The sequence below is a fragment of the Brienomyrus brachyistius genome, chromosome 24 (genome assembly GCF_023856365.1).
Source record: "Brienomyrus brachyistius isolate T26 chromosome 24, BBRACH_0.4, whole genome shotgun sequence".
In the NCBI taxonomy this organism is placed as follows: domain Eukaryota; kingdom Metazoa; phylum Chordata; class Actinopteri; order Osteoglossiformes; family Mormyridae; genus Brienomyrus; species Brienomyrus brachyistius.
The window spans coordinates 2,616,966-2,643,833 of NC_064556.1; the positions used below are offsets into that span (position 1 = coordinate 2,616,966).

The 26,868-nt window shown below is 43.9% G+C and overlaps 2 protein-coding genes across 5 annotated transcripts in view; one reads left to right on the forward strand and one right to left on the reverse strand.

Annotated features, from left to right (window-relative positions):
* Positions 1-547: 547 nt before the first annotated feature.
* On the reverse strand, positions 548-8,472 carry puraa (purine-rich element binding protein Aa). Of its 2 annotated transcripts, none has more exons than XM_048995111.1 (2): positions 8,304-8,472; positions 548-3,425 (listed from the first exon to the last, which is right to left on the reverse strand). In XM_048995111.1, exon 2 carries the CDS (start codon positions 3,338-3,340, stop codon positions 2,483-2,485), a length of 858 nt encoding a protein of 285 aa, XP_048851068.1. In that variant the 5' UTR covers positions 3,341-3,425; positions 8,304-8,472; the 3' UTR covers positions 548-2,482. The 2 variants fall into 2 exon arrangements, with proteins under 2 accessions (XP_048851068.1, XP_048851069.1); XM_048995112.1 differs by having other exon boundaries at positions 8,203-8,472.
* Positions 8,473-10,686: 2,214 nt separating this feature from the next.
* Positions 10,687-26,868, forward strand: part of nrg2a (neuregulin 2a) — an 89,948-nt gene continuing 73,766 nt past the window's right edge. For all 3 annotated transcript variants that reach the window (XM_048994924.1, XM_048994923.1, XM_048994925.1), the window contains exon 1: positions 10,687-12,124. In XM_048994924.1, the coding sequence (XP_048850881.1) occupies positions 11,716-12,124 (409 nt within the window). In that variant the 5' untranslated portion in view covers positions 10,687-11,715. The remainder of the gene's footprint in view (positions 12,125-26,868) is intronic.

Below are 26,868 nucleotides of genomic sequence, written 5' to 3' on the forward strand. Positions count from 1 at the left end.
ACATATACCAAGAGTACTTTATTCTTTAGGAAATTATTATTATTTTTTAAATAAATCTCACTTTCAACTGGGAATCAAGTCAGAGGAATAATATTGAATACGATTTAGACATTCCTTTGAGGTCCGTTCTCAACGAACCGGCCAGACTTTCAGACAGACAACACAGGGCCACTAACACTGACTTTTAATAAAGAATCTCAGGTAAAGAAATATATATCACTGTAAACAGAAGACAGTTACACAACACACCTCCATAATTACCTCACCAGGTATTTTTTTTTTTACTTACAATATGTAAGAAAACACGATGGCTTGTCTCATGCCACCTACATCAGGATCCCTCCCCCTCTCCCCCACCCATCCCCCCCCCCCCCCTTTCATAGCAACGCTGCTCCACCTGAACTCTCCGAGGCTGGACAGTGACTAATGCGCTTCACTGGAACTCACTCAGCCTGGTTGACGCACTGTCACTCCTAAAGTAGTACCTTATCAAGTGCAGATAGAGGCTCTAAGCCTTGCAGAGAAATAAAAGTGGGATTCAGCATCATGCTTTCAAATATTAATCATATATTTAATTGATATACATATATTGCCACCATTGGCACGTACAATATTGCACACAGTAATGAAGTGTAGCATGAAAACCCTTCGTGAGCCAAATGTTCAAAATGACAATGTGGAATAATGCTGGAAAAAAAGTAAAATATAAAACAAATTAGACATGCTAACTAATCCCTTAATAGAGGTCTTTAGCAACTTACAAATTACACGTACTGCCCAAACCGCAGATCTACACAGATCATTCCCAACCCAGTCCAGCGTGTCTCGATCTGCCCTGCTCCCCTCACACTGCGCATGGAGAGCAGACCTCTGTATTGTCCAGGTGACAACATCCATGTTTACATTAAGGCTTATGCCTGGAAAGCTCGGGAATAACGACGCGGTATTCCGAATTCCGCCCGCCTCACTCCAGGCTTCTCGGAGACCTCCCATCGGGCAGGGGCGACGGCGAGCTGGAAGCCCGGGCCAAGCTGAGCATCAATCCAAAGCACTGGACCAACATGTAAACATGTGGAGTGTGTAAGGCACCAAGTTGTTTAAATGCTGAAGAGGTGGCTCCCAACAGCAGTGTGGCTGGGTACAGTGAACATGCAGCAGTCACCTACTCAGTGCTACTCAGGTTTTGCTGTTGGACCTTTGATTTCTATTTAGAGGGTTTTTTTTGTCTTTAAATATTACCCCACAAAAATGTGGGTTTTCCCCATTTAAGGCTCAATACATCTGATTCACAAAATCATATATATATATACATATACATATATATATATATATATATATATATATATATACACTAAGTTAGCACTTTTGTTAAACGGATTTGTCAAAATTTCCACGTACGGGACTGGGTCAAGTTTAACAGTTCAGCAGTAAATACCGTAATTAATAACCTGTCGGTAAGAAATGGTCTCAATCGGACATTGCTGCATGTTGTCACTGCACTTGCCAATTAAATAAAAAGGTACTTTCATACACACTGCATGACAAGTCGACACAAAGGTTTAGCGCAACTCCTCGTCTGGTAAACTACAATGTCAATCGGAACAAAAAACAAAAAACAAAAAACAAAAAAAAAAAAAACAAAAACCGATGAGATTATAAGATGTTAACTCCTTTAAATGCCTGTTCACTTTGACAATGAGTACACTAACCAGCTGAATACGGACATGGCCCTGCCGCCACTCGCGTTACCTCCACCTCAGCCTGCATGACATTTAAACAGAGCTCCAATAGCACGCTTTGCCCTCACTGAGTGCCATATGCATGTGTACACCATTCGAGTGTGTGTGTATATATATATATATATATATATATATATATTTATACACACGCACGTAATTTATATACGTATATATACACACACACGCGCGCGCGCACACACACACATACGCGCATACACATTCTACTCACAGGTAACGAGTGGCATACTATATGACAACCTCTCTTAAAAAGGTTGAACGTTTTGGTTAAAAAAAATCTAAAATATCTGCTTTGTGCTGAAGTCAAATGTTAGCTCACGTGAAAAGGACTTATTTCTCATAACTCGGCAATATCTCCATTTGAACATTGCAAACACGTTTATAATAGCTCGAACGTGTACAAAAGTTCTTGGTTAATTAGGGAAATAATCACTCAGTTCTTTATCATTTTAATCAAGTAGGAAACACAGTTCATATATAATGTTATTACTTTGTTTAGCAGCTGCTTACTGTTTTAATGGTGGGTAAGTGGGTAACATCCAGCGATGGGTGACAAGTCGGAACTGTCAGTTTGTGTTCGTTCTGAGGGTGGTGCTCCCTTGGAGTTAAACAGTTACAGTTTAATCTTTATGTTTCTTTTTACAGTAAAGTTCTTTTTTAATAATAATTTCTCTTTTGTTATTTTGATTACTCTGTACTCTTTTTTGCATGTTTTGCCCCGTTTATCAATCCTCGTCACCGTCATCGGGGTGCAGCTCCTCTTGCTGTTGGAGCTCGCACGCTCTCTTCTCCCGTTGCTTCTCCTGGATCTTCTTCATCTCCTCCGCGTATTTACAGAAAGTGTTGCCGAATTTGGACCACACTTTGTAGGGCACCGTGATGGAGTTGCGGTACGTTGGCTTCACCTCGCTGACCCGCATGAAGACCCCGTACTTGTTGGAGCCCACGTCGAAGAAGAAGCGCTTGTTGTCCACAGTCAAGGAGGTCCCTTCGGGCAACTCGGCCGGCTCGTCCTCCACCCCGTAGTCGTCGATCAGCTTGGCCAGAGCGTCGCGAAACTCGATAAGTCCTTGCGCCGGGAGAGCGATGGTCTGGCCTTGCGTGGATCCCAATCCCGGCCCCCGGTTCACGGTCTGTCGGATCCTTAGGAACCGGCCCCGCTGGTTCTCCTTAAGATCCATGTAGTATTTCCGATTTTCCCGCACCAGGAACTCGCTCTTTAGCGCCCGCCGCGGCTCGTCTTGTGCTATGTCCGGATTGCTGGGTCCTAACTGGGCATAGTGCTCGATGAAGTCCCCCAGGTAGTCACGGAACTCGACAGCCACCGACATGGAGAGAGTCAGGCGGCTCTTGTTTCCTCCGGCCCCGACCTCGGCTATCTTCAAGAAACGGCCCTTGGCGTTCTGCTTTACGTCCAGGTAGAAGCGTTTGTTCTGAATGTCGACCCGCTTCGAGGCGAGCTCCTGCGTCTCATGCTGCAGCCCGGAAGCCGAGCCCGCCCCTCCTGTCACCGGGTGCAGGGAACCGACGCCCGGGCCCGTGGCCGCTCCTCCCTGCTCACTTCCACTGTCTCTGTCCGCCATGATGCCTGCCGCCTGCCTGCCTTCTCCCTCTGTCTGCTGCAGCCCTACTGCCAGCCACCACGCCACGCCGCCGCTCTCGCGAGATCTGCGCACAGAGACACAAGAGGCACATTTCAGCTCGCGCGTCGCACCTGTCGCCACCAGACCTCCCGCTGACATTCCGCGCACCCGCGGGTGCCCGGTGCGGGACGGCGCTGCGCCCCGGCCCCTGGCAATGCTTAATAAATAGGCATGAAAATAGGGAGGGGAAAAAAAGAAAAAAGAAAAAAAAAAACATTCGGTTTCAGTTCGGCAAAATCCGGCGTCCGAGCAGGGAGGATCTATTTACACCCCTTTCTGGAGAATCGCAGCATAAGAAACTGCTAATCCGAGAATTTCGCACTACTTTCTAAAACAGTCACCGTTGTTTCGTTGTATTGCCTTATTAGCGATAATAAACTAACGGCAACAGGCAAAAGCATACTTCGGTGTATGAAAAGAAAGACAAGTAAACAGACTGAGTTTAATAAGTCGTGTATCATCAGGCTCTATCAGCGAAGGTTACCACCCTAAGTCAAATAATTTATTTCACAGGGAAAATTGCTACAGTGAAACTGCATATGTTAAACTGACCATGCCCAGTTCTGTGATAGTTTGGCAATATAACATAAAAACATACAAACACGCCACTTACCACTTAATTATTAATTGTTTATATAATTTTAATACAACCGTCAACTATGTACCACTTCCTATACACAACTTTCGATTGCACATTCATTGTCATTATAGCTTGTACCGTATGCTACATAACGTGAGTCGAGGCTAACGCAGGTCTTCCGGACATACCTTAAAATAAGAAAACAAGATTATGCATTTACAGCCTGTATATGTGTTTTTGGTTAAGCTTTAGTATTTAAATCATATGCTGGATTTATGAATCCCAATTGCATGAATGATATCTGTAACTAAACACATCCAAACGTATTGATTGCATTATAATTAGCTATTCAATGTCGTTTCCATTTGAAATACAATATCAGAATCAAACGTATTTTCAAAACTATGCAGGCACGTACATCATTGTAAAACCTTCACCAAAAAATACTTACAAATAAATATATTTTAAAACGTGCCGACTGTGTAGGGCGACAAGTTCCGTACCATTAAAGGAATGTATTTGTCCCAAATGGTTTCATGAGAATTTTTCACTCATAACTGCTTCTCTCTGTTATATTCCTGAAAAGGTTTTTATGTATATATATTGCGTCATTAGGCAGTTTGAGTAATATGAAATGAAGCAGCAGAAATAATAATAATAATAATAATAATAATAATAATAATAATACATTTGCAATTTATTTAAAACATTACATTCTACTGACTTACCTCTGAATTATCAGACAACGCAGCCATATAACCAGTTGTGCAAATAAATCTGTTGGAACATGTACCACGTTCAAGTACTGAAGAGAGACATCAAATCTAGTCATTTTAACTTCTAATATATTCTTACTTTACTGATAAAACAGACGTCTTTATTTTCATGGAGCGTCCTGACAGCAGTGCTAGAACAGCAGCGTGTTCGTGAGGTAAGAATCTTGCGTAACTAAACAAAACGTACAATACGTGCCTTCAATCTGGCAATAAGCAGTAAAGGAGTATATTATGAACCTTTATCTACCCTCAGGCCTATGAACCGTGCTTCTGAATGAAAGGACAGCCAACCAGATGAGTAGTTAACGACCAATTTGCATTTTCAATACCTCCCCTGCTTATCGGCTAAAACGTGAAACGTAATAGTCTTTTAGTATTCTTGAACACAGGATTGCGCAATATTCATGCGCTGTATAGGGCTAAATTCAATTCAGTGGTTGTAGAAATCTCTGCAGTATAGTTTCTTGGGTCAAACGGATCCCGAGACGCATTTTGTTATACCTCTGAACAAGACAGGCTCCAAGAAAACTTTCCGGTTGAATGAACTGGCAAAACTTTCGTTAAGGCTTTCAGTCAAGCAAGTAAATGTCAAATTAATAACTTGAAATAACTCATGACCACCAATAAATTGCCTAATACTAAAGCTTGCATATATGTACTACAATCATAATTGTATATACATATGTAACGGTACAATACGTTTGGCTGTTATATAATTTTAAAATATATCCTTTGTTATATATATATACTGTTATAGACCTGGAAGTCAAGTTCGTATTTCAATTCAAATCCCTAATATCTCAAATTATAACATAACAGTTCTATTCTTACATATTTGACGAGTTAGTATACTATTCTGCATATATTAATTAATCAAGTTGTAATTTTAATTACATATTGGGTGCAGAAAGCACATGTTATAATCATAAAAAGTTATCTACAGAGATAAAATTAAATGACAAAATTCAATGATAAACAAGTTTTAATGATTGCATATATATATATATATATATATATATATATATATATATATATATGAAACGAGCTAAATTGTTTAATACAACATTTTGTAATAACATGAACTCTGTTTGTTTTGCATATAATTTATATACATTTTCTGAACTACATTTAGAAATTCGGTATAAATTGTACTGCACCACATGCTTCTGCTCAATTACATGTGAACTAACCCTACAATCGCCGATATTTGTCTGGTTTCCTTTACGATTCTGATTTATCTGTACCATGGTAACACTGGGTTTAAAATGAACTGTTTTCGTAAATAAAAAACTGTAACAGATTAGCTCTAAAAATATTTATATCTGACTCGCAGTATATTTATACTGGCTACTGAAGAAATAACCGCAAACGTATAACAACATACAAAGAAATTAAACTGAAGTTTAATAAACACGGTAAGAGATTTTAAACATAATTCCAGGCCATATTTGATCATGCTTCATATGCGTTTCGCTATAAAAATCAAAGATTACTGGTTGTATTATTTTAAAATTCAAATATAACGCCCCAGGCTCGCCCATTAAATTTATTTTACCGCAGAATCGTATCAAAAAAGTTTAACAGCATCGGATACGATTTTAGAAGTTTTTGTATGCATCTGAACGAATCAGACAACTGTTCTTTCGGGTTCTATATTAAGTCATTTTGACTTTGGCTGTTTCATAGAATAATCGGTCAGTGTTCTTTTTTTAATCCTGTTGATGAACCTATCAGAGATCTTCGAAGCAGAACTTCTAAAGCAAAATATTTCGATTCTACAAATACTTTATATTTGAAAAAAAAATAATTGTAACGTAAAATCTGTCTTGTCGTGATAAAGTAACATTTAAAACAGTATTTGAATTTGACTTTTTATCCATTTACTTTGCAAACAAAACACGGTCATTTACTACAGTAGTACTGTTTTAATAAAAAGGTAAATGACAGAAATGCTAGGTTATCTTCTTTAAATTTAAATTTCTTGTTAATGTTTGGAATTTAATACTTTATTGTGTGGAAAAACGTAACTGGCAGACAAATACAGGGAAATGTTTTAAGTGTTTTAAAATAGGAATCATCCTCAATTTTCTATAATTAAAAACTAAAACTGCATACATAAAGATGTCAAGACGTCCTCAAGGCGATACGGTGAGATATATCTATAACAGATAAATGTTTTTTTCAAAGGTCAATGGGTCTGTAAGTTTTCCCGAAAATAATACGCTTAGTAAATGTTTTTTTTTTGGTGTTAATGCTGCAGTTCAGATTCGTCTGTAGGTTTTTTTTTTTATCTCAAGGAGGTATATCAGGTCCTGTTCGTGAAAAGAAATTAACTCAAACTGGGACCGGGACAGACTGTTTTTGAAAAATGCATCTACGTGTAACAGTTACGGGCTTCGACAATTTATTAATTCAGTATCAGTTCGTAATTATTCTAATGAATGACAGAAGCAGTACCTAAGTATCTCGCGTACTTAAATGAGGAATTCTTCCAATGCTCTCAACTTATCTCACGCAGAAATTCTTGCAGTTTCATGGGGTTGAGGTTGAAGAAAATGCCTCAACATTTTTAATAAACTGACTTAGAAATATTATTCTTACTTTTAAAAAAAAAATGGAAATCTGACTTTCTTGGCCAGTGTCTGTGACATAAAAACAAAATGTATATTATTGCTCGGCCGTTACCATTTTATCTATGCAATCTAACTGAAGTTTATATAATAATAATAATAATAATAATAATAATAATAATAATTCTTAAGTACCTATTCTTGGACAATTTCCCCAATGTTTCCCATCGCGTGCATAACCGCAGACTTTCCTAAAGAATTCTTCGTATTTTCCAAACGAAAATATCCCTGTATCAGATGAACTGAGATTTATTAAGGACTTGACGGCCAGAGCCATTTCAACAGTTTCTCTAGAAACCATTTTATTTTCCGAGACAGTAAGTGCAACACTAGAGTATATACGGACGTGAAAATTATTTTTTAAAGGAACAAAACATCAGGACACGAACGGTAAAACAAACTCAACAAGTGTTATATAAATTCAGAGACGCAATGACGAGGACACATTCTCGCTCCGTCTCAGTCTGTAGGTGTGTTTGCTGTGTGTGTCAGTGTGTGTATGGTTGCGGGCGCGCGCGTATAAGTATGTACACAGAAGCGGCTTATCAGCTCCATTGCGAAATTCACTAAGTGGACGTGCAATTAAAGCAAATGTTCTCGTCTATCCTGTTCTGTTATTACCCAGTTGTCATCCTGCAGTATTGCAGGAATTATACAGATATGCTCACTCGCGCTGGAAGTACGCGAATGCGCTGCAAAAAAGCAAGCGCCACTCGTATGTTACTTTTGAGCATCACAGGAAACCGCCCATTTAGCCAAGACAGTGTATGTGCAGTGCGTGTATGATCGGGTTTTGTCGCACAGCAAAACACTTACATTATTGTATTAGCAGTCAATGCAATACCCAGTGCATAAATGGTCGTCTTCTTCCACAGTCACAAAAATAATAACAGCCAACAAGGGTATGCAAACCTTACCCCTCTGTGTCTGCAAGCAGAGCGCAACAGAGCCTCTGCGCAGCCCCGTCGCAGGCAGACACGGCTAGAGACAAAGGTGAAGCACCGCAAGCTAGGGAGGCCTACTGTCAACACTGTCGCGGGGCTGCTTCACTGATTCGCCGCTTCCCAAGATGGAACGAAACAGCGAGTCGTGGCATGGAGACGGACGCACGCACGGCTGCAACGCCGTACGCATCTTCTCTGATGTCAGCACGCTTAGAGAATGGAAATAATGGTACTTTGGCGCCCTCTCGCTGTGGCTAACTGGGTACTGCACTTGCTGACGCTCCGTATAATCCGTCCAGTTCTACATTCATTGATAAAATTGTCGTTTTCGCTAACGGAATAGCGATTCTTCGACTTAAATGGCAAAATATACTGTAATCAATAACCTTAGAACTGTAATATTTCATTGTCCCGGTTTGTTAGTAGTGGTGAACATGCAGAATCGCCGCTTTATGCAGGACATTTTGTTAATTATGTTAATATTTATGGCAAATAATATACTGGTGTCATATTTTGGTATTGTTACACATATTTAGGATCAATCAAAGCATTTTTTTTCCTTTGGATTCCTAGCGAAAATATATCTACGATTCCTAGATTTGTTTTATGTTGTGTGTAAAAAGATGCATAAAAGGACGCTCTTGAAATATTTATAAATTTAATATAAAGTAAAACTTACGAAGCCTGACATAAATTGTCTTGACGTCATTCATGTCTAAATAACCACTTGTCTGATATATATTTATATTTTACATTTGCTCAGTTGCATTACATTATGATTTTGGCGTTATGCGTACAGACGCGGTGACAAGCCCGATCCCTGAAATGTGACGACTGACTTCTCCGTGTTTTAAGGGTAGGCCGAGTTAAATTCAAAGCATAATCCCCGATTCGCCGTTTATCACACCCGTTGTCACTGATATATGAAAACTCCACTGCGCTGTTTCTCGCGTATATGGTACAAGATTCATTCACAACCAACCAACTGCAGAACGCGGTAAAGGGATTGGGTATCAGATGCACCCAATAATGACGTACAACTATAGCTATACTATCCCTTTGCTATTATAGTGCTTTACCGTATCTATATGTGTTTTTTCTATCTTTTTCTTCTTCTTTACTACACAGCTGTTCTTCTTATTTTCCCTAATAGCTATCTATATTTGCCCATAGGCTTTGGTAGTCGTTCAGCACCACGGACAGCGGCGCCATAGCTTTAGCGATGCCACAGTTACTGGGAAGTCATGGACAATAACTGCAGTCGCTTCTTTAACTGCACGTATTGTGTCATCTCTGGGCACAATCAATGTATTCGATTTACATCGAGTTCACTACTTAGTTTATGCAGTCTATGGTTCGACAGCATTTAATTGAAAACCGTCAAACGCAACCGAACAAACGAAATGGTCCCAACAAGTATTTTAATATATTAATTTTAAAAGTTTTTAACGGCAATAAATCGTAATTCTATTTTGTTAAACATACAATGATTTTTCCAGTTACTGTAATACTGTATGGTACACCCTGTATATTGCAAACGTTAATAATGTGACGCGCAATCAGTCGGCAGCATCTGAATTCGAACGACAGGTGATCTTAATTTCTAACCTTGAGATATTTGTACATTGAAATCACTTCTACTGCATTTTTGTCTTATACAGTGCAGTACATACACACATACACAAATACATGTAGAGAGAGACCGAGAGAGGAACGTCTACACAGTAATCTGCAGTCTCTTGTTTCTTTCAGTCTCCTACTCGAGGAAATAAAGATATACTCGATTAAATGAACTGCGTTTATCTATAGCAGGACGTAGGGCAGAGAGACTTTGCTGTTTGACGATATTCCTGGATCCCGAGTTCTCACCTGCAATCTCAAGCATGCCTCCGACGGCAGGTGTCGCCCTTTATGCATGTTTGGCTCCCCGTCATCCATATAGAGACAGGATTGTGTGCAATATCAGGTATTGACCTTAAAGCTGACTTCTGCATTAGCGTTTAACCGAGAATCATAGTTCAGCAGAGTCCGTCATGTGTCCCACAATAGTAAACATTGTACATAAGCTTAAAGTTAAGAATCTTTCCCCTTTTCCATCTCATCTATCTATCTATCTATCTATCTATCTATCTATCTATCTATCTATCTATCTATCTATCTATCTATCTATCTATCTATCTATATATCTATCTATCTATCTATCTATCTATCTATCATGTTATTTCATTGGAAGGACTGGGGCAAAGAAAGAAATCCGACGTTCTTCTGCTATCTGGTGGTCATAAGCCCATTGTAGTGGGCGTTTGAATAGTACAGATCTGATGCAGAACTGACGCCTCGCTATCAGTTTTTTTTCAATGGCACAGTGAATGTGACCTGAATGCGACGCTCATTTAATAAAGGAATGAGACGCAAAACTCATTGGAAACAGACCTAAGGATCCTATGGCACTGTGAAGAGCTTTAGCCGCGTTAGTCATCGCACCCAAGACGAAATCTAGGCTGATTTAATTTCACTCGAGGTTCCTCGTTTTCTACGACAATTCTTCATAAGACGTCAGCTTCGCGAGAAGACATGATGAGCTGTAGAGCGCATTTCCTTTTTTATCTTCTGATCGTCGCTGAACCATTTCCTGAGATGAAATGTCTACTTGAATGAAGATGAACTGAAAAAAAAATTAACTACGGCTTGGGATTTTAGAGGGTTTTTGTGAAACTACGATCGGTGTTTTGGGTTTAGTTACACCGGTGCTGCGACCTTAAAAATCCGTTCGCTGTAAATGAGCACCGGGCAGACGCCTTGGTTTGCAGGCAATAGGCATTTTCGCAAGTCCATAGCTGGTGTATGTGGGGTGGAGCGGGATCGGAGAAGAAGGACGCTGCGATGCTGCGATGGAATGAAATAGTCTACCCGATGGATTTAGCGTATGAAAAAAAAAAACAAAAGACACCTATGCTGTAGTGAATCGCAGTTTCAGTGCAGTGACCGTATAGATTACTTTCATTGTTAAGCAGGACGCCTACTCGACCGCTGCAATATTATTTCGGCAAAGGCATACGTCTAGGAGGGGTCTAGTAGCACGATCGGCTGTGAGAATATAAAGCCTGCAATTTTATAATGTCTTTCTAGCAGAATGCAGTGAGCGTGTTTTTATCCCACCACCATTACGCCGTTTCCGGTTCCTAGCTGGTGTTTCCCCATTGCAAACTATTGGAAAAGCAGCAGATCCAGATGGCATGGACACTTACGCAAGGTCTGCCGCTCTGCCGTGCTACTGGAGCCTATTTGCAGTCTCCTACTTCAACTCAGCTCCATCATCATCACCCAAGCGCCCCGAGAGCACTGCAGCAACGCGACCAGCAACCACAGAGCCAAAGCAGGCGGCATGAGGCTTGATTCAGTACATTTCTCCATGCTGGTCATCGGGGTCTCCTTCGCCTGCTATTCCCCGAGTTTAAATTCCCTGCAGGACCAGGCTTACAAATCAGCGGTGGTCATTGAAGGCAAGGTGCAGGCTGTACCTGTGAATGTCTCAAAGGAGCCGTACAGTGTGAATGTCAAAGTGTTGGACGTGTGGCCGCTGAACAGCGGGGGGCTGGAGCGGGAGCAGCTGGTCACCGTCGGGGAGTTCGGTTCGGAGGCTCCGTGCACCAAAGTCAAGAAGAACCACAAATACATATTTTTCATGGACCCAACAGACGAGCCTCTGGTATTCAAGGCATCGTACGCTCCTCTAGACACATATGGGAAGAATCTAAAGAAAGATGTTGGGAAGATCTTGTGCGAAGACTGCGGTAAGTTTATTCCTTGTATTTAACCTATTGTGATGCTGCTTCTGGTGATGCTGTAACGTTACAGCATAAGTGTCTGTGTAAAACACTGCACGACACATCCTTCCTGCTTGCGCTATCCCAAACCGCGGTATAGCGCTGCCCCCCCCCCCCCGAACAACATAAAATTGTTTTAAGTCTTAGTAACAGATGGCCATTTGTGGGGCGTCTCTGCAGCAGAATCCTGACTCCCGATACAAACATTTAGAGGTTGCACAAGTCGCTGCACAATTCACATATAGGCACACACTCACACACACACACACACACAAAAAGCACACGAATTTGTCATGTATCAGATGCATCTACAAATCTGTCAATAATAACTTGCTAAGCGGAGCTTCGAGAGGCATCCAGCGAATCCATATATTTCGCGTGGTGCAAAAATATGGTGATATATCTATAAATAAATAATGAACGATGCAACATTATTTTCAAAAGACAGATTAAAGAAGGGATATCATTTAGCTTTTATTTGATGCCTGTCGCTGTCCATATAATATGCATGCACATCCCAATTACTGCCATTCGTGTAGATCTGGTCAGTGTCAGACGCAGATCGTTGTCCATGTATGAATAGTTGCAGCAATGTTGCAGTGGACATTGATGGCACAGAAAAGGAGAGAATTGCGGTCCAGGTAAGGGTCTGCCGATGCCGCCGTGCTTTTTCGCAGCGGGCCTCCGCCTCTGCTAGGCGTTAACTGGCTCTAGTATAAACTCAATTTGGGACGCGCACAAAGCCTGCGCACCAGTTACCGACACCGCACACGGTGCCGTTTCTGCGCTTAAAGGCAAATCTCTACCAAACAGCCGGGCGGCAAGCGGCAGACCGCCCAGGCCATTGGGAAACTTTTATCATTTACAGCCATAATACATCCTGTCCCTCTTTCTTAAGACCGGTACCGTGGCTTAAAGCCTTTATAGCAATGAAGAAGCGTTCCACGCGTTGATGTGCAGTGGCAATGTAATCGTTATACCGAAAACTGCCCGTAGCTGCACGTTATTAGAAAGCTGCCGATTTCTTAGATGTCATAACGTGACAGGTCATGAGGCTTTTTCTGGTGATAGCCGTGCGGTGTGAAACCCCGAATTTCCTGGAGGGACTGAAGGGTGTCGTTACTGGGAGGTGAAGCGATGTTGAAAGTCTCCAGAAATCAGCTGCGGGCTTCTCCTCCCTGTCGTTTTTTTTGCCCTGATTTTGCCTAACCCTGCCACTGACGTGCTTGTGATTTCAGGTCCGCACGTCGAAGTTATGAATAACGCGAAGGGAATCGGTAATCGGTAGTCGGTAATCGGTAACGATGTAGCGGCAGGCCTAATTGAATCCTAGTAAGCGGCCCTGACTGCCCTATTTGCCAACGAAACGGGGAGAAACAGATCCGCCTTAAATCGGTTAAGCACTTTTTTTTTTATTGTGTGCAGGTGGAGGCCTGCATTTCCTCTACAGCAGATAAGATTGTGGGCATTCGTGGGTGTTGGTAGCGCAGGACGGATGGCCTGCTCCGTGCACTTCTTACACCATCGTACGTCAGATACACCCTGCGCTTTCGTTTGCTTTTTAATCCAAGAATGAGCTGTGCAAAGTGTGTCTTTGGGACACCTTTATCGGTATAATGTTTTTACTTTTTAATTTGTTCAGCGCCTCTGCTGTTAAGGACACCCTTATATATCTACTTTCGCTTGCTGGCTGGAGGGTTTGCCGTAAAATAGTCTATATTTACATTATATATATATATATATATATATATATATATATATATATATATATATATATATATATATGGATTTTAATAGCAGATTGATACTCAACAAAAAAAAATCGAGTATGGATGTGGCAGTCATTTACAGTGTACTTTTGTCTCGTGGGGTAGCAAGTGTAGAAATATATTTTACATCCTGCATGACCCAAATTTGACATCCCTGGAATGCAAGGATTATAATATGAAAGACATTTTTATGCTGTGTATGTTGCTTTGGAGATAAATGTCTTGAGAAACGTTCCCCTCAAGTGGAGGAGCCAATCTTGGACGGGTGTTACAGTAAAATACTTTACACTATTTTGAAACAGCTGTGTTTTAATAGCTATTATGGCTTGTAAAAAAAAAAAAAAACAACTCAGATAAATTGAAATATTTTGAGAATTTCGAGCTTTGACTGAGCTTTGCCATGTTCTGTGGATTTAAATGTATAGCATTGGTCCCTGTGTTCCCAAAAAGCACAGGCTAGTGCAAAGGGGAGAGTTTAATGTTGAGGGGGGGGGGCACTTTAATGATTTAAATCTAAAGATCTTTTTATTGTGGGAATGAAGCCAAATTGAATATTTGGGGGTATAGTTCCCCCATGGTTCCTATGTCCTGGACCACAGGGAACAACGTGGGGGATATTAAGGTGGGGATATTAAGGTGGAGATATTAAGGTGGGGGATATTAAGGTGGGGGATATAAGGGTGGGGATATTAAGGTGGGGCATATTAAGATGGGGATATAAAGGTGGGGATATTAAGTTGGGGATATAAAGGTGGGGCATATTAAGGTGGGGATATTAAGGTGGGCATATTAAGGTGAGGATATTAAGGTGGGGCATATTAAGGTAGGCATGTTAAGGTGGACATATTAAGGTGGGGGTTATAAAGGTGGGGATATTAAGGTGGGGGATATTAAGGTGGGGGATATAAAAGTGGGGATATTAAAGTGGGGGATATAAAGGTGGGGATATTAAGGTGGGGGATATTAAGGTGGGTATATTAAGGTGGGGGATATTAAGGTGGGTGATATAAAGGTGGGGATATTAAGGTGGGGGATATAAAGGTGGGGATATTAAGGTGGGGATATTAAGGTGGGGATATTAAGGTGGGGGATATAAAGCTGGGGTATTAGCGATTCGGTAAAGTCCCCACTTGCCTGTCACAGCATATTCTTGAACAGTGGTATGAAACCAGGATGCAGAGCATTCCAGAGGGAGTCCACAGACACAGTCAGACACATACACACATGCACAGTCACAGACAGACACATGCACAGTCACAGACAGACAAAAACACACATGCACAGTCACAGACAGGCACATACACACATGCACAGTCACAGACAGACACAAACACACATGCACAGTCACAGACAGGCACATACACACAGTCACAGACAAGCACATACACACATGCAGAGTCACAGACAGACACATACACACATGCACAGTCACAGACAGGCACATACACGCAGTCACAGACAGGCACATACACACAGTCACAGACAAGCACATACACACATGCAGAGTCACAGACAGGCACATACACACATGCAGAGTCACAGACAGGCACATACACACAGTCACAGACAGGCACATACACACATGCAGAGTCACAGACAGGCACATACACACATGCAGAGTCACAGACAGGCACATACACACAGTCACAGACAGGCACATACACACATGCAGAGTCACAGACAGTCACATGCACACGTGCAGAGTCACAGATAGACACATACACACGTGCACAGTCACAGACAGGCACATACACACATGCAGAGTCACAGACAGACACATACATACATGCACAGTCACAGACAGACACATACACACATGCAGTCACAGACAGACACATACATACATGCAGAGTCACAGACAGGCACATACACACAGTCACAGACAGGCACATACACACATGCAGAGTCACAGACAGGCACATACACACAGTCACAGACAGGCACATACACACATGCAGAGTCACAGACAGACACATACACACATGCACAGTCACAGACAGGCACATACACATAGTCACAGACAGACACATACACACATGCACAGTCACAGACAGGCACATACACACATGCACAGTCACAGACAGACACATACACACATGCAGAGTCACAGACAGACACATACACACATGCAGTCACAGACAGACACAAACACACATGCACAGTCACAGACAGACACATACGTACATGCACAATCACAGACAGGCACATACACACATGCACAGTCACAGACAGGCACATACACACATGCAGAGTCACAGACAAACACATACACACATGCAGAGTCACAGACAGACACATACACACATGCATAGTCACAGACAGGCATATACACACATGCAGAGTCACAGACAGACACATACACACATGCACAGTCACAGACAGACACATACATACATGCACAGTCACAGACAGGCACATACACACACAAACACGCATATACACACAGACACGCATATACACACACAGACACGCATATACACACACAGACACACACAGTCACAGACAGGCACATACACACATGCACAGTCACAGACAGGCACATACACACACAGACACGCATATACACACACAGACACGCATATACACACACAGACACGCACAGTCACAGACAGGCACATACACACACAGACACGCATATACACACACAGACATGTATATACACACACAGACACACACAGTCACAGACAGGCACATACACACATGCACAGTCACAGACACACACATGCAGTCACAGACACACATATACACAGACAGACATGCACATGTAGGGTATACCTATCCGTATGGGGCCCGCTCATTCACTTCTATGGGAAAAAATGCTAACGTTAACTATGACAACCTTAACCCCCACCCTGCCCTAACCATAACCATAAGTAACCAAGCAAAACACAAGAGTTTTTGCATTTTTAGTTTTTTCATAACAGTCACTGATTTTTCTAAAATAGAGTTTTCCCTTATGGGAACCAGGAAACCGGTCCCCATAAGGGAAAAAAACGGATATTTATCACGTTATGGGGACATGGTGTCCCCATAAGGATAGGTATACGCGCTCACACACACACACACACACACACACACACACATGCACAGTCACAGACACGCACACACACACACATGCACAGTCGCATACATGCACATACACACTCCGACACACCCACAAACACACCCTGACACACACACACACACATACACACACATACACACGCACCCCAAGTGAATATCTGTGAATAAGAACATACTTCATCTGCCTTTGCGGGGGGGGGTTCTTATCGTAGGATGGGGGTGGTACGGAAAATCAGCGGGTCGTGGTGTGGCCACACGCAGTCAGGGCTGCAGGCTGGATTTCAGCCCGGCTTTGCGTGTTTCTGACTTTTCCTTGCAGTCGTCTTGTGTTCCACTCTCCTCTCCGCTTCCTCCCACAGTCGAAAGATACAGGGTCTCTAAGTCAATATTTCCCAGTCTGGTCCGGTTCCACATTTTTGCGAGATGGGAGGGAGCAAAAAACGTGGACTGTCTGTAGCCCCCGGAGGACTGGATTGGGATACGCTGCCTCCTATCCCGGCTGTCTCCTACCTAGAGCCCTGGGCTTTTGCGATTGGATCCAAGGTTGCTGCAGCCTTATATTGGGCAAGCATTTATGGAAGATGGATGGATGGATGGATGGACGAATGTAGGTGTCTGAACTCTGGTGCACAAAGGGATGTTTTTGCTTATTAAAAGTAGGTGGGCTGGTGTTTGGAATTCCCTCCTCTCACCATACTCCCCCCCCCCCCCCAGCAGGAAGGCCACAGCTGGCAAAGGACAAGAAAGTGGGATGTGCTCAGGGTTTCACTACTGAAGAGAGCAATCAGTGTGACTAGACCATGCAGAGTGTGATGCAAACAGCTGGTGGTGCTGAGCAAAGCTCTGCCCTGAGAGACGTCATGGACAAATGATATTTTCTCTGCTCTTTCTGCCCATAATGCATCATCTCCCGAAAATGCTTCTGTAACCTTCGGACACAGCTGCAGGTCATGTCGCTTGGCTCTTACCACATAAAATTAGCATATCCTCAGTGCATGTAACCAGGCCCGCTGTCTTGGGGGGTCCACAGGGAAAGCTCTCCCAGTCCTGGGGGGGCTGGTGGCTGGTGAGAGGGGCCCCATGTAATGGGGGGCCCGATAAAATCATTTTTATTCCATGCTTGGTAATTATGTGTGGGGGGGGGGCTGTATTTAACATATAGTTTCATCAGTCCATTCATCCATCTAGTTTTCTTACACATCTATTCCCTGAAGGCAGACGATGGTCAGTCTGTCACAGGACAGACAAGCCAAACTGTGGCCAATTCAGGGGACCTGAACTCAGCTGATGTCTTTGGAAAGTGGGAGGAACCGGAAGAATCTGAAAGCGACACACAGAAACGCGGGAACAGCCCTAGAGGGGCAAGGCTACCGTGCAAACTAATGAACCATTTTATAAACTGCATTATGCAGCTCTATCGCGTGACTCTCTTCCATTAATATTGAGGTTATGTTAATAGCTGAGGTTAATTATGTTGACTCAAAACTCACTGCTTATTCATAATCATTTTGAATACATGCTCTTCTTATTATTGTAATTGTACTAACTTGGTCAGCAGTGTGGTTTGAGTGACTGCTCGGGATATACTGGAAGCTCATTAATATTCATGAGAGATGCGCTACCTGATTGGCCAGTGAATGCCTTAGATAGCGTTCAGTCAGGTAGCTTCTTTCATGAGTATTAATCTTCCAGAACCACCCTGAAAAAACAGGTAGTGGATGTCAAGGGGAGTATGTTCACCAGCCAATCGGGAAGCTTTTCTTATGAATATAAATGAGTTTTCCCAAACCGCCTGGTAAAATGGAAATTCTCCGACTGGAATACTGTGTCAGTACGAATACGCAGGCAGAGATCATTTATCTTTTATCCAGTCCCTAGGACCTGAACCTACAACCATTGCATTGTTAACACACAACGCTACTTGTTGGACTACAGGAGCAGCATCCTTGTGGTTAGAGATAGTTGGTGTGACAGGGGCTAGTTGTGTGTTTTGGTTTTTGACTATGCAAACCTATCTGTGAACCACAGCTTTCCTGTTCTTCGCTCTCATCCCATCTCTTCCCAATGTCGCAAATGTGGCTGGGAACAGAAACACCTATCCCGCTCGGGAAGCACTTTCGGACATACCGGCTGCCAGGTTCAGGATTTGCCCCCCCCCCCAATGTGGTGTCGTCCTATTGACACCCACCCACGCTACAGTTTATCAAGCCTCGAGACGGGATGGGAGATTGACGCGGCGCCTGGGCTGAACCTGTCCAACACGAGGGGACGATGTATCAGGTGAACAGGCCAGGATTGAGCGCGGGAGGGATTTCATTGATCTCAGTCGCACATGATGATGAATGTCTCCTTAAGCTGGTCGCTGGCTCAAAGGCAGACCTGACGACCTATGAGGCGGGTCTCTCTCGGACATCGGCTAGCGGCCTTACCGACATGATACGTGTCACGCGTGACACTCAGCCCCACACGCGTGGAGAACCCAACCAGATTCATAGTTCCAGTTTAACGTCAGACACTAAATATTAATATTTACTTCCAGATGCCTGTATCCAATGTGACATACAGTTGAGACAGCAGGTTCAGCCAGTCCCTGGCGTGATTGGGGATTAAGGGTCTTGCTCTAGGGCCCAATGCGGAAATCATTCTGTGGATGTTGGGATTTGACCTAGCGACCTTCTGATCATGAGAACCCTCATAGCCACACATCACTTTTCTTTTTTATAAAAACGATAAATAGACCCGTATAAGTCTTTATGAACCTGAATATAAAATTCAGCGGGTTTCTATTTCTGTGACATTGGTGTTTGCCGAGACTCATTCGCTGAAATAATGGGTGTTAGTGAGCTGAAAATCGACTTGACGAAATCTTAAGGCCTCAAAGACAGAGAGGCGTGAGGGAGTTGATGGGGGGGGGGGCGGCTGAGGGGGGTGTGAATGATGCCGAATCGCCTGAGGCTGTATGGCTTAATTGTAGCACATCCCTTTATTCTGGTGATCTATGCTATTTATGGTAACTGTGTACATTACAAGCAGGTCCGCACCCATGGTAAAATTTAGACTCATTTTATTTTTTGCGAATAGTAGATAATCTTGCGAAGGAACGATCATTAAAATGCAAAGTTTGTTAAGTTTTGTATCTTATGACAGAGTAAAAAAAAAAATTTCTCCCAGCTGGCTATCGCAGTCCTTGCAATGCGACACATACATGTGCATAACATGCAACATCCATATAAATAGCAGACATTGTGCAGAGCTAGCAGATACCGCGTGCTGGTCTTACGTGGACGCGGCTCGTGATGAAGTCTGGGTCACATTGTGGTCCCACCTGAGCAGCTGTGGCTTGTAGCTGATGCCATCATCTAAAATAATCTAAAGTTTTACCGGAATGTCTATCGCTGGAGATCATAGGGTATATATTACAGCCCCTCTTGGGATTTGAACTGACAACCTTCTGCTACAGGTCGGTGCTGACCGTGCTGCCTGATTGCCAGATAATACAGGAAGGGTGTTTGAATCAGAGGGTTCTGGAGAGATCCAAATGAAACAATGCATGAAGGAGGGAGGGACTCGTCCAGATTTTGAGATGTTTCAGGTTTCTGACGGTTTTCTTTTTGAGACACGACGGCGTAGGAGGCGATGATATCGTCACGCCCCAGAGCACCTTTTTGATGTTCGGGATTTCCATAATACAGAACAGCATCTTCTATCCATCCTCCAACTGCTTTTCCAGCACACCTCCACAGCTTGGGCCTGGAGCCTATCCAGGCAGCACAGGGCACAAGGCAGAGGACATCCTGGACGAGATGCCAGTCCCTCGCAGGGCACACACCTACACAATCACACACTTTGGGTGTATTGGGATCCTAATTAGCCGAACCGCATGCTTTCGAACTGTGGGAGGAAACCAGAGTACCTGTAGGAAACCCACGCGGCACAGGGTGAGCGCGGAAACTCCATATGAACAGGACAGGGGTGGGATTTGAACCCCCCCAAACCTGGAGTAGTGCCAGGGCCTCCCACTGAGACTCAGTGCTGCCGGGTATCAGTTACTCTACATGACACAATAAACAATATAAGTAAGTATTAATATGGTGCATAATATGGCAAATTATATGGAAAGGAGGCAAGAAAAGGTGATTATTTATACAAACATATGTTTTTGAGAAAGCAGGATTAGACAGTCTCTGGAAGGATTTTGAACCAACAACCAATCGCAAGCACAGCATCCTGAACCAATGAGCCACACGGCGTAGTATAAGTGGCATCGCACAACAGCAAGACTGTAGTAAGATCGGCTTCTCATTCGGGCGTGTTCACAGTTTATCATGGAAGCGTGTCCGTGTGCTTCATATATGAAGTCCTGGAGTTTAAATCAGACAGAACAAGCTTCCGGCGAGGCTGAGATGAGCTTAGACACGTTTATGAGTGGATAGTTGTATTATTACCCATTAGCATCCTGGCAGTATCAGTTGAATGGCTGGGTAACGGCAGCGCACAGCGTGAGTCGGTCTCGAGCCGGGCTTGGAAGGGGCGCAGAAGCACAGTGCGACCGCAGTAAAGACGACCTGCGCGGTAATTCATCCGTGCCGCATCAGCACGCGGGAGCGTCCCGGCGCACATCGCCGGGGGAGGGACCCGCTGACACGTGCCATCTTCCTGGATGATGCATGGTGGCCATTTTGCGGCGGAACGCTCGTTTACGCGTCAGTCGAGGTGAAGAGGGAGCCATTTATTCAGCCGCACAAGCAGAGGTGTGACAGAGTGCTGGATATCCTGCGCATTTTTGATCTGATAGCGTGGCTTTTGTGTGTTTTATGTGACCCATCTGTATCTTGTCGTGCTTGTTTCCGCCCGGCTGTGTTCCCAGTGTGCTGTGGGATTATATGAACACCCTGAGTAGTGCTGAATTAACACCGCTGGTTAGCTGGTTAGCTGAGCTGAATCTGTTTATCCTCGAGCAAAGGAGACTAAGGGTGGGACATGATCTAGGTGGGTAAGATTCTAACTTCGGTATTAGTTAGAGGATGGAATAATCTTCCTGCTAGTGTAGCACAAGCTAAAACTCTGGGTTCCTTTAAATCAGAGCTAGATAAGATTTTAACAACTCTGAGCTATTAGTTAAGTTCTCCCCAAACGAGCTTGATGGGCCGAATGGCCTCCTCTCGTTTGTAAATTTCTTGTGTTCTTGTCTTATAGCATCATGGGGCGTGTGTTGCCTTTACTTTGTGACCTTAACCCCTTACTTTGGGATTAAAGATCCATCCATCCATCCATCCATCCATCCATCATCATCATTAATGCAAACCTAATTTAGCACTTATATACTTGCATGAATAATATTACCAGTGTTTTGATGGTCACACATTTCTGTTCTGCTCATGATCCATTCTGCGTTTACTGATTAGTGTATAGTGCTGTGGTCAGATGATTCAGATTTTTTTTTTTGTTTTTGCCCGGGGGGGTGGGGTCAACCATTCTTACCCAGAATTAAAAGCAGCTCAGTCACAGTCGGGAGATGTTCTTAGGTGCTTTCCGACGCTTTTTAAAGGGGCAGGATTTTTGTAAAGGTGACAGGGCTCACTGAGAAGGACAAGGCTCGCTGCTGCGGGAAAAAATCAGCCTAGACTTTGCTTAACTGTAGCCTGGTCCCTGGTCCCTGGTCGTCATCACAGCAGCAAGTCAGAAAAGGGGCGTGGCCGGCAACTCTGGACAGCGGATGCTCGCGGAGTGCCAACGCGTCGTGGCAGAGGGGAGCGTGGCTGTTACAGCAGATGTTGACACCCACAGATCTGAGATGAGGAGGCTGTGGACCCTCAAGGTCATCAGGACGCGACGGACTCGCCGGGGTGTCTATGAGGGAGGTGCCCTTCTGCTGACGCACATCCTCAGGCTCTAAGAAACTGACGGTTTTGTATTCCAGTACCCAGCAGGGAAGTATCAAACTTCCTGTCGCATGACCACCGACTCACATTCTCTGGTTTGCAGGTTTACCTAATAACTACACAGAGAGCCATTGTTTGGAAGCTTTTCTAAAGCATCTTGGAAAATTACCTTCCAGTTATATATAAACAATCATACTATACTGACTGCAGGGCTGCCGAATACTCATTTCATGCATACGTGTCCTGCACACATGTGAATTCCTTCAAAATTGTCCCTCAGTACGACTTGTATTAATAGAGTTTTACTGTTGTTTGAAAATACACAAGGATGCCACAGTGAGGAGCACTGTCACTGCACAACTGCAGTGTTGAGGGTTTGAATACCACTGCAGGTCTGTGTGTGAGGTTTGCTTATTCTCCCTGTATTCTCTGGATTTCCTCTCAGTCTACAACTGCATGGGCGGCTGTCATATGTGTGCATGTATTTGCCTTGTGATGGACTGGCATCCCCCCCACAGAGTACCCCAGCCCTGTGCCCAATGATGGACTGGCATCCCCTCCACAGAGTACCCCAGCCCTGTGCCCAATGATGGACTAGCATCCCATCCATAGTGTACTCCCGCCCCGTGCCCAGTGATGGACTGGCATCCCATCCATAGTGTACCCCAGCCCTGTGCCCAATGATGGACTGGCATCCCATCCATAGTGTACTCCCGCCCCGTGCCCAATGATGGCCTGGCATCCCATCCATAGTGTACTCCCGCCCCGTGCCCAGTGATGGACTGGCATCCCATCCATAGTGTACTCCCGCCCCGTGCCCAATGATGGCCTGGCATCCCATCCATAGTGTACTCCCGCCCCGTGCCCAGTGATGGACTGGCATCCCATCCATAGTGTACTCCCGCCCCGTGCCCAGTGATGGACTGGCATCCCATCCATAGTGTACCCCAGCCCTGTGCCCAATGATGGACTGGCATCCCATCTACAGTGTACCCCAGCCCTGTGCCCAATGATGGACTGGCATCCCATCTACAGTGTACCCCAGCCCCGTGCCCAGTGATGGACTGGCATCCCACCCAGGCTGTACCCCAGCCCCGTGCCCAGTGATGGACTGGCATCCCATCCATAGTGTACCCCAGCCCTGTGCCCAGTGATGGACTGGCATCCCACCCAGGCTGTACCCCAGCCCCGTGCCCAGTGATGGACTGGCATCCCACCCAGGCTGTACCCCAGCCCTTATCCGTTTTGGATAAGTGGTAGGAAATATATACATAAATACATACACACATAGATACATACATATGTATAAACATATATACACGATATCTTGTTTGATTCGTTTCCCACTTTATGGGTGTGCATATGTAAATTCATATCATATATATCACAAAGTGATACCTGGCTATTCACTGTTTCTCATTAATGAAGGGCTTCTTCCTTGCTTTATGGGACTTCAGTTCTGCTTCTTGGAGCCTGATATGAACTGTCCTAGCAGTGCACTTCACACCTGCACTTAATGTTTCCCTGTCCTTTTGAAGGTCACTTGAGGTCACCCTCTGATTCCTGAGGAGCTGTCGGTTCCGCCCTCTACCCGCCTTGTTTTTATTGTTTCCTGCTTCACCTTGTTCTTGTGTTCTGCTGTCTGAGAAATTTTGAGCCAGGATTAAACCTGAATTTAACTATGCAGATTTAAAAATATATATAGAATGATCTCTTAATTTTTTCCAGAGCAATGTACATGTACTGCAATGGGCTGGCCCCCCATCCTGGGTTGTTCCCTGCCTCATGTCTATTGCTTCTGGGATAGGCTCCGGACCCCCCGCGACCCAGTAGGATAAGCGGTTTGGAAGATGGATGGATGGATGGATGTACATGTACACACACACACACAGGTATATATGCACATATCAGTGTGTATATACCTCAGTGTGGTTCAAACTGGAGAAAACTGCAAAGCCTGTTTAATTTCTCTGAACTCATGAGGAATGGACAGAACACTATTATCATCGTTCGTTGAAATATTTGAGCCGCTGAATGATATCTGATATTTAAGAGTGAACGAGTAGCATAGTGGCTAAGGGTATATAACCCACAGGTAAAATGTGCCCTGTGTAAATGTCTCCATTGTTTATTTGTCTTTTTTTTTGCTATTGCTTAAAACATGCTTCTGAACTTGAATGGCAAGTAGAAACAGGGAAACGCCAAGACCTGAATGAAAAGGCAGTTTATGATCCGGTGGGGCATTTGAATGGTGTTAAATAATAATAAAAAAAACAATGTTATAATCATGTGACATAATCATTGGTTCATTGAAATGAGCTTAAGCCCCATTGGTCGACTGTATTGTTCCTTCCACCCTCATAGAACGCTGTGGCACATATACAAGTTTATCCCTGCTTTTGTCTCTTCGAGCTCCAATATCCCTCCCAGCTGGCTCCTTCTTACCTCCTGAGAGTTTGATTCACAAAATGTATCATGCTGAGCTTAGTCTATTTTTTTTTTTATCCTGGAGGTGACGTCAGAACGGTGATATCATCGCCACCTTGTGCCCGTCAATGTGCTGATCACACACACACACACACACACACACACACACACACACACACACACACACACACACACACACAGCTTTTTATGTTTCTCTACGTTCCGCTCAGATGGACTGATTTTCCAGCGACATTCAGATGGGACACCGGGGTCCATTTGGCCCAATCGTATGTTCGTGCTCATTACCTCCCTGCTACGGAAAACGTGCCCACGTTCTGCCGGCCAACCCTGGGCACTCTGGTGACCCCTAGGCGAGATTCCCCCCCTAGCAACAGAAAACCAGTTCTGTCAGTTCATTTTTATTAAAAACATTTCAGTCCCACAGGGTACCTGGCTGCTAACTAGCTAACTGGCGTTTCTGAGACACAACTGAAAGGAACTGGGACGTTAGAAAAGCGTAAATACTGTAATGTCACGGAATGCAACGCAGAGGTATCCCGTCTGAGTATTTAACTAGCTCACTTGCGCCCCCTATTCACATGGCACCCTAGACAATCACCTATGTCGCCTATAGACGGGCTGGCCCTGGCTTTGCCTGTGTCCCTCCGCTTACGTCTCCCACTTCCCAAGCTTGCTTTGGTCCACCTGTCAATTACTCCATGCATGAAGCTACAGGTGCCAGTGACCTCACTGCTGCCCCCGGGCACGGGGGTCCCGTTACACTCCCTCCTGAGGTGTGTTTAACATGTCGCCACATTGCAATGCTGAGAGGCCCTAACCTGACCAATGGGGGAGGGGGCCTCCCTGCATAGACGCCGGCGGTGAAACCCATGTCACCGAGTGGCGTGCCATTGGCCGAGGATGCTGACGTGGCGTGCCATTGGCCGAGGATGCTGACGTGGCGTGCCATTGGCTGAGGATGCTGATATGGGCCGTGTGTGAATCGCCAGCTCACTACAGCCTCAGCACACTTTTCCAGTTCCCACACTTTGACAATGACCTGAGGCTATTTCCTTATATGAGTCAACAGCATTTAACTATGTCGAATATAAAATGTACTAGACATTGTTCATGTTTATATTATGGTTTTAAAACAAATAATTCAGACATATTAAAATACTTATTAAATACACATCTGCTTAAAGATGGTAAAATTCATGTTGAAAATTACACCCAAATCATTCTGCATTTAGGCAATCCATCCATCCATCCATCCATCCATCCATCGTCCGTCCATCCATCCATCGTCCGTCCGTCCAATATGCCTTAAATCATATTTTAAATTGAAACAATCATACGTGTGTGTGTGTACACACATGTATGACACATATATTTTTACATTACATCTCTCTTGCAAATTGCTTCAACAAATAAAGTGACATAATGGTAAGATATTCACTATGTATATCCAGGCAGGAAGTTACAGCTTCATAGCGAAACTGAGTACGCTTTCAGCAATTGTTTTGCACAGGGCGTAAAGCTGGAAGTACACACACACACACACACACAG

Excerpts from the sequence above, each read along its gene's own strand:
- puraa (XM_048995111.1), bottom strand. The coding sequence starts at position 3,340 with ATGGCGGACAGAGACAGTGGAAGTGAGCAGGGAGGAGCGGCCACGGGC.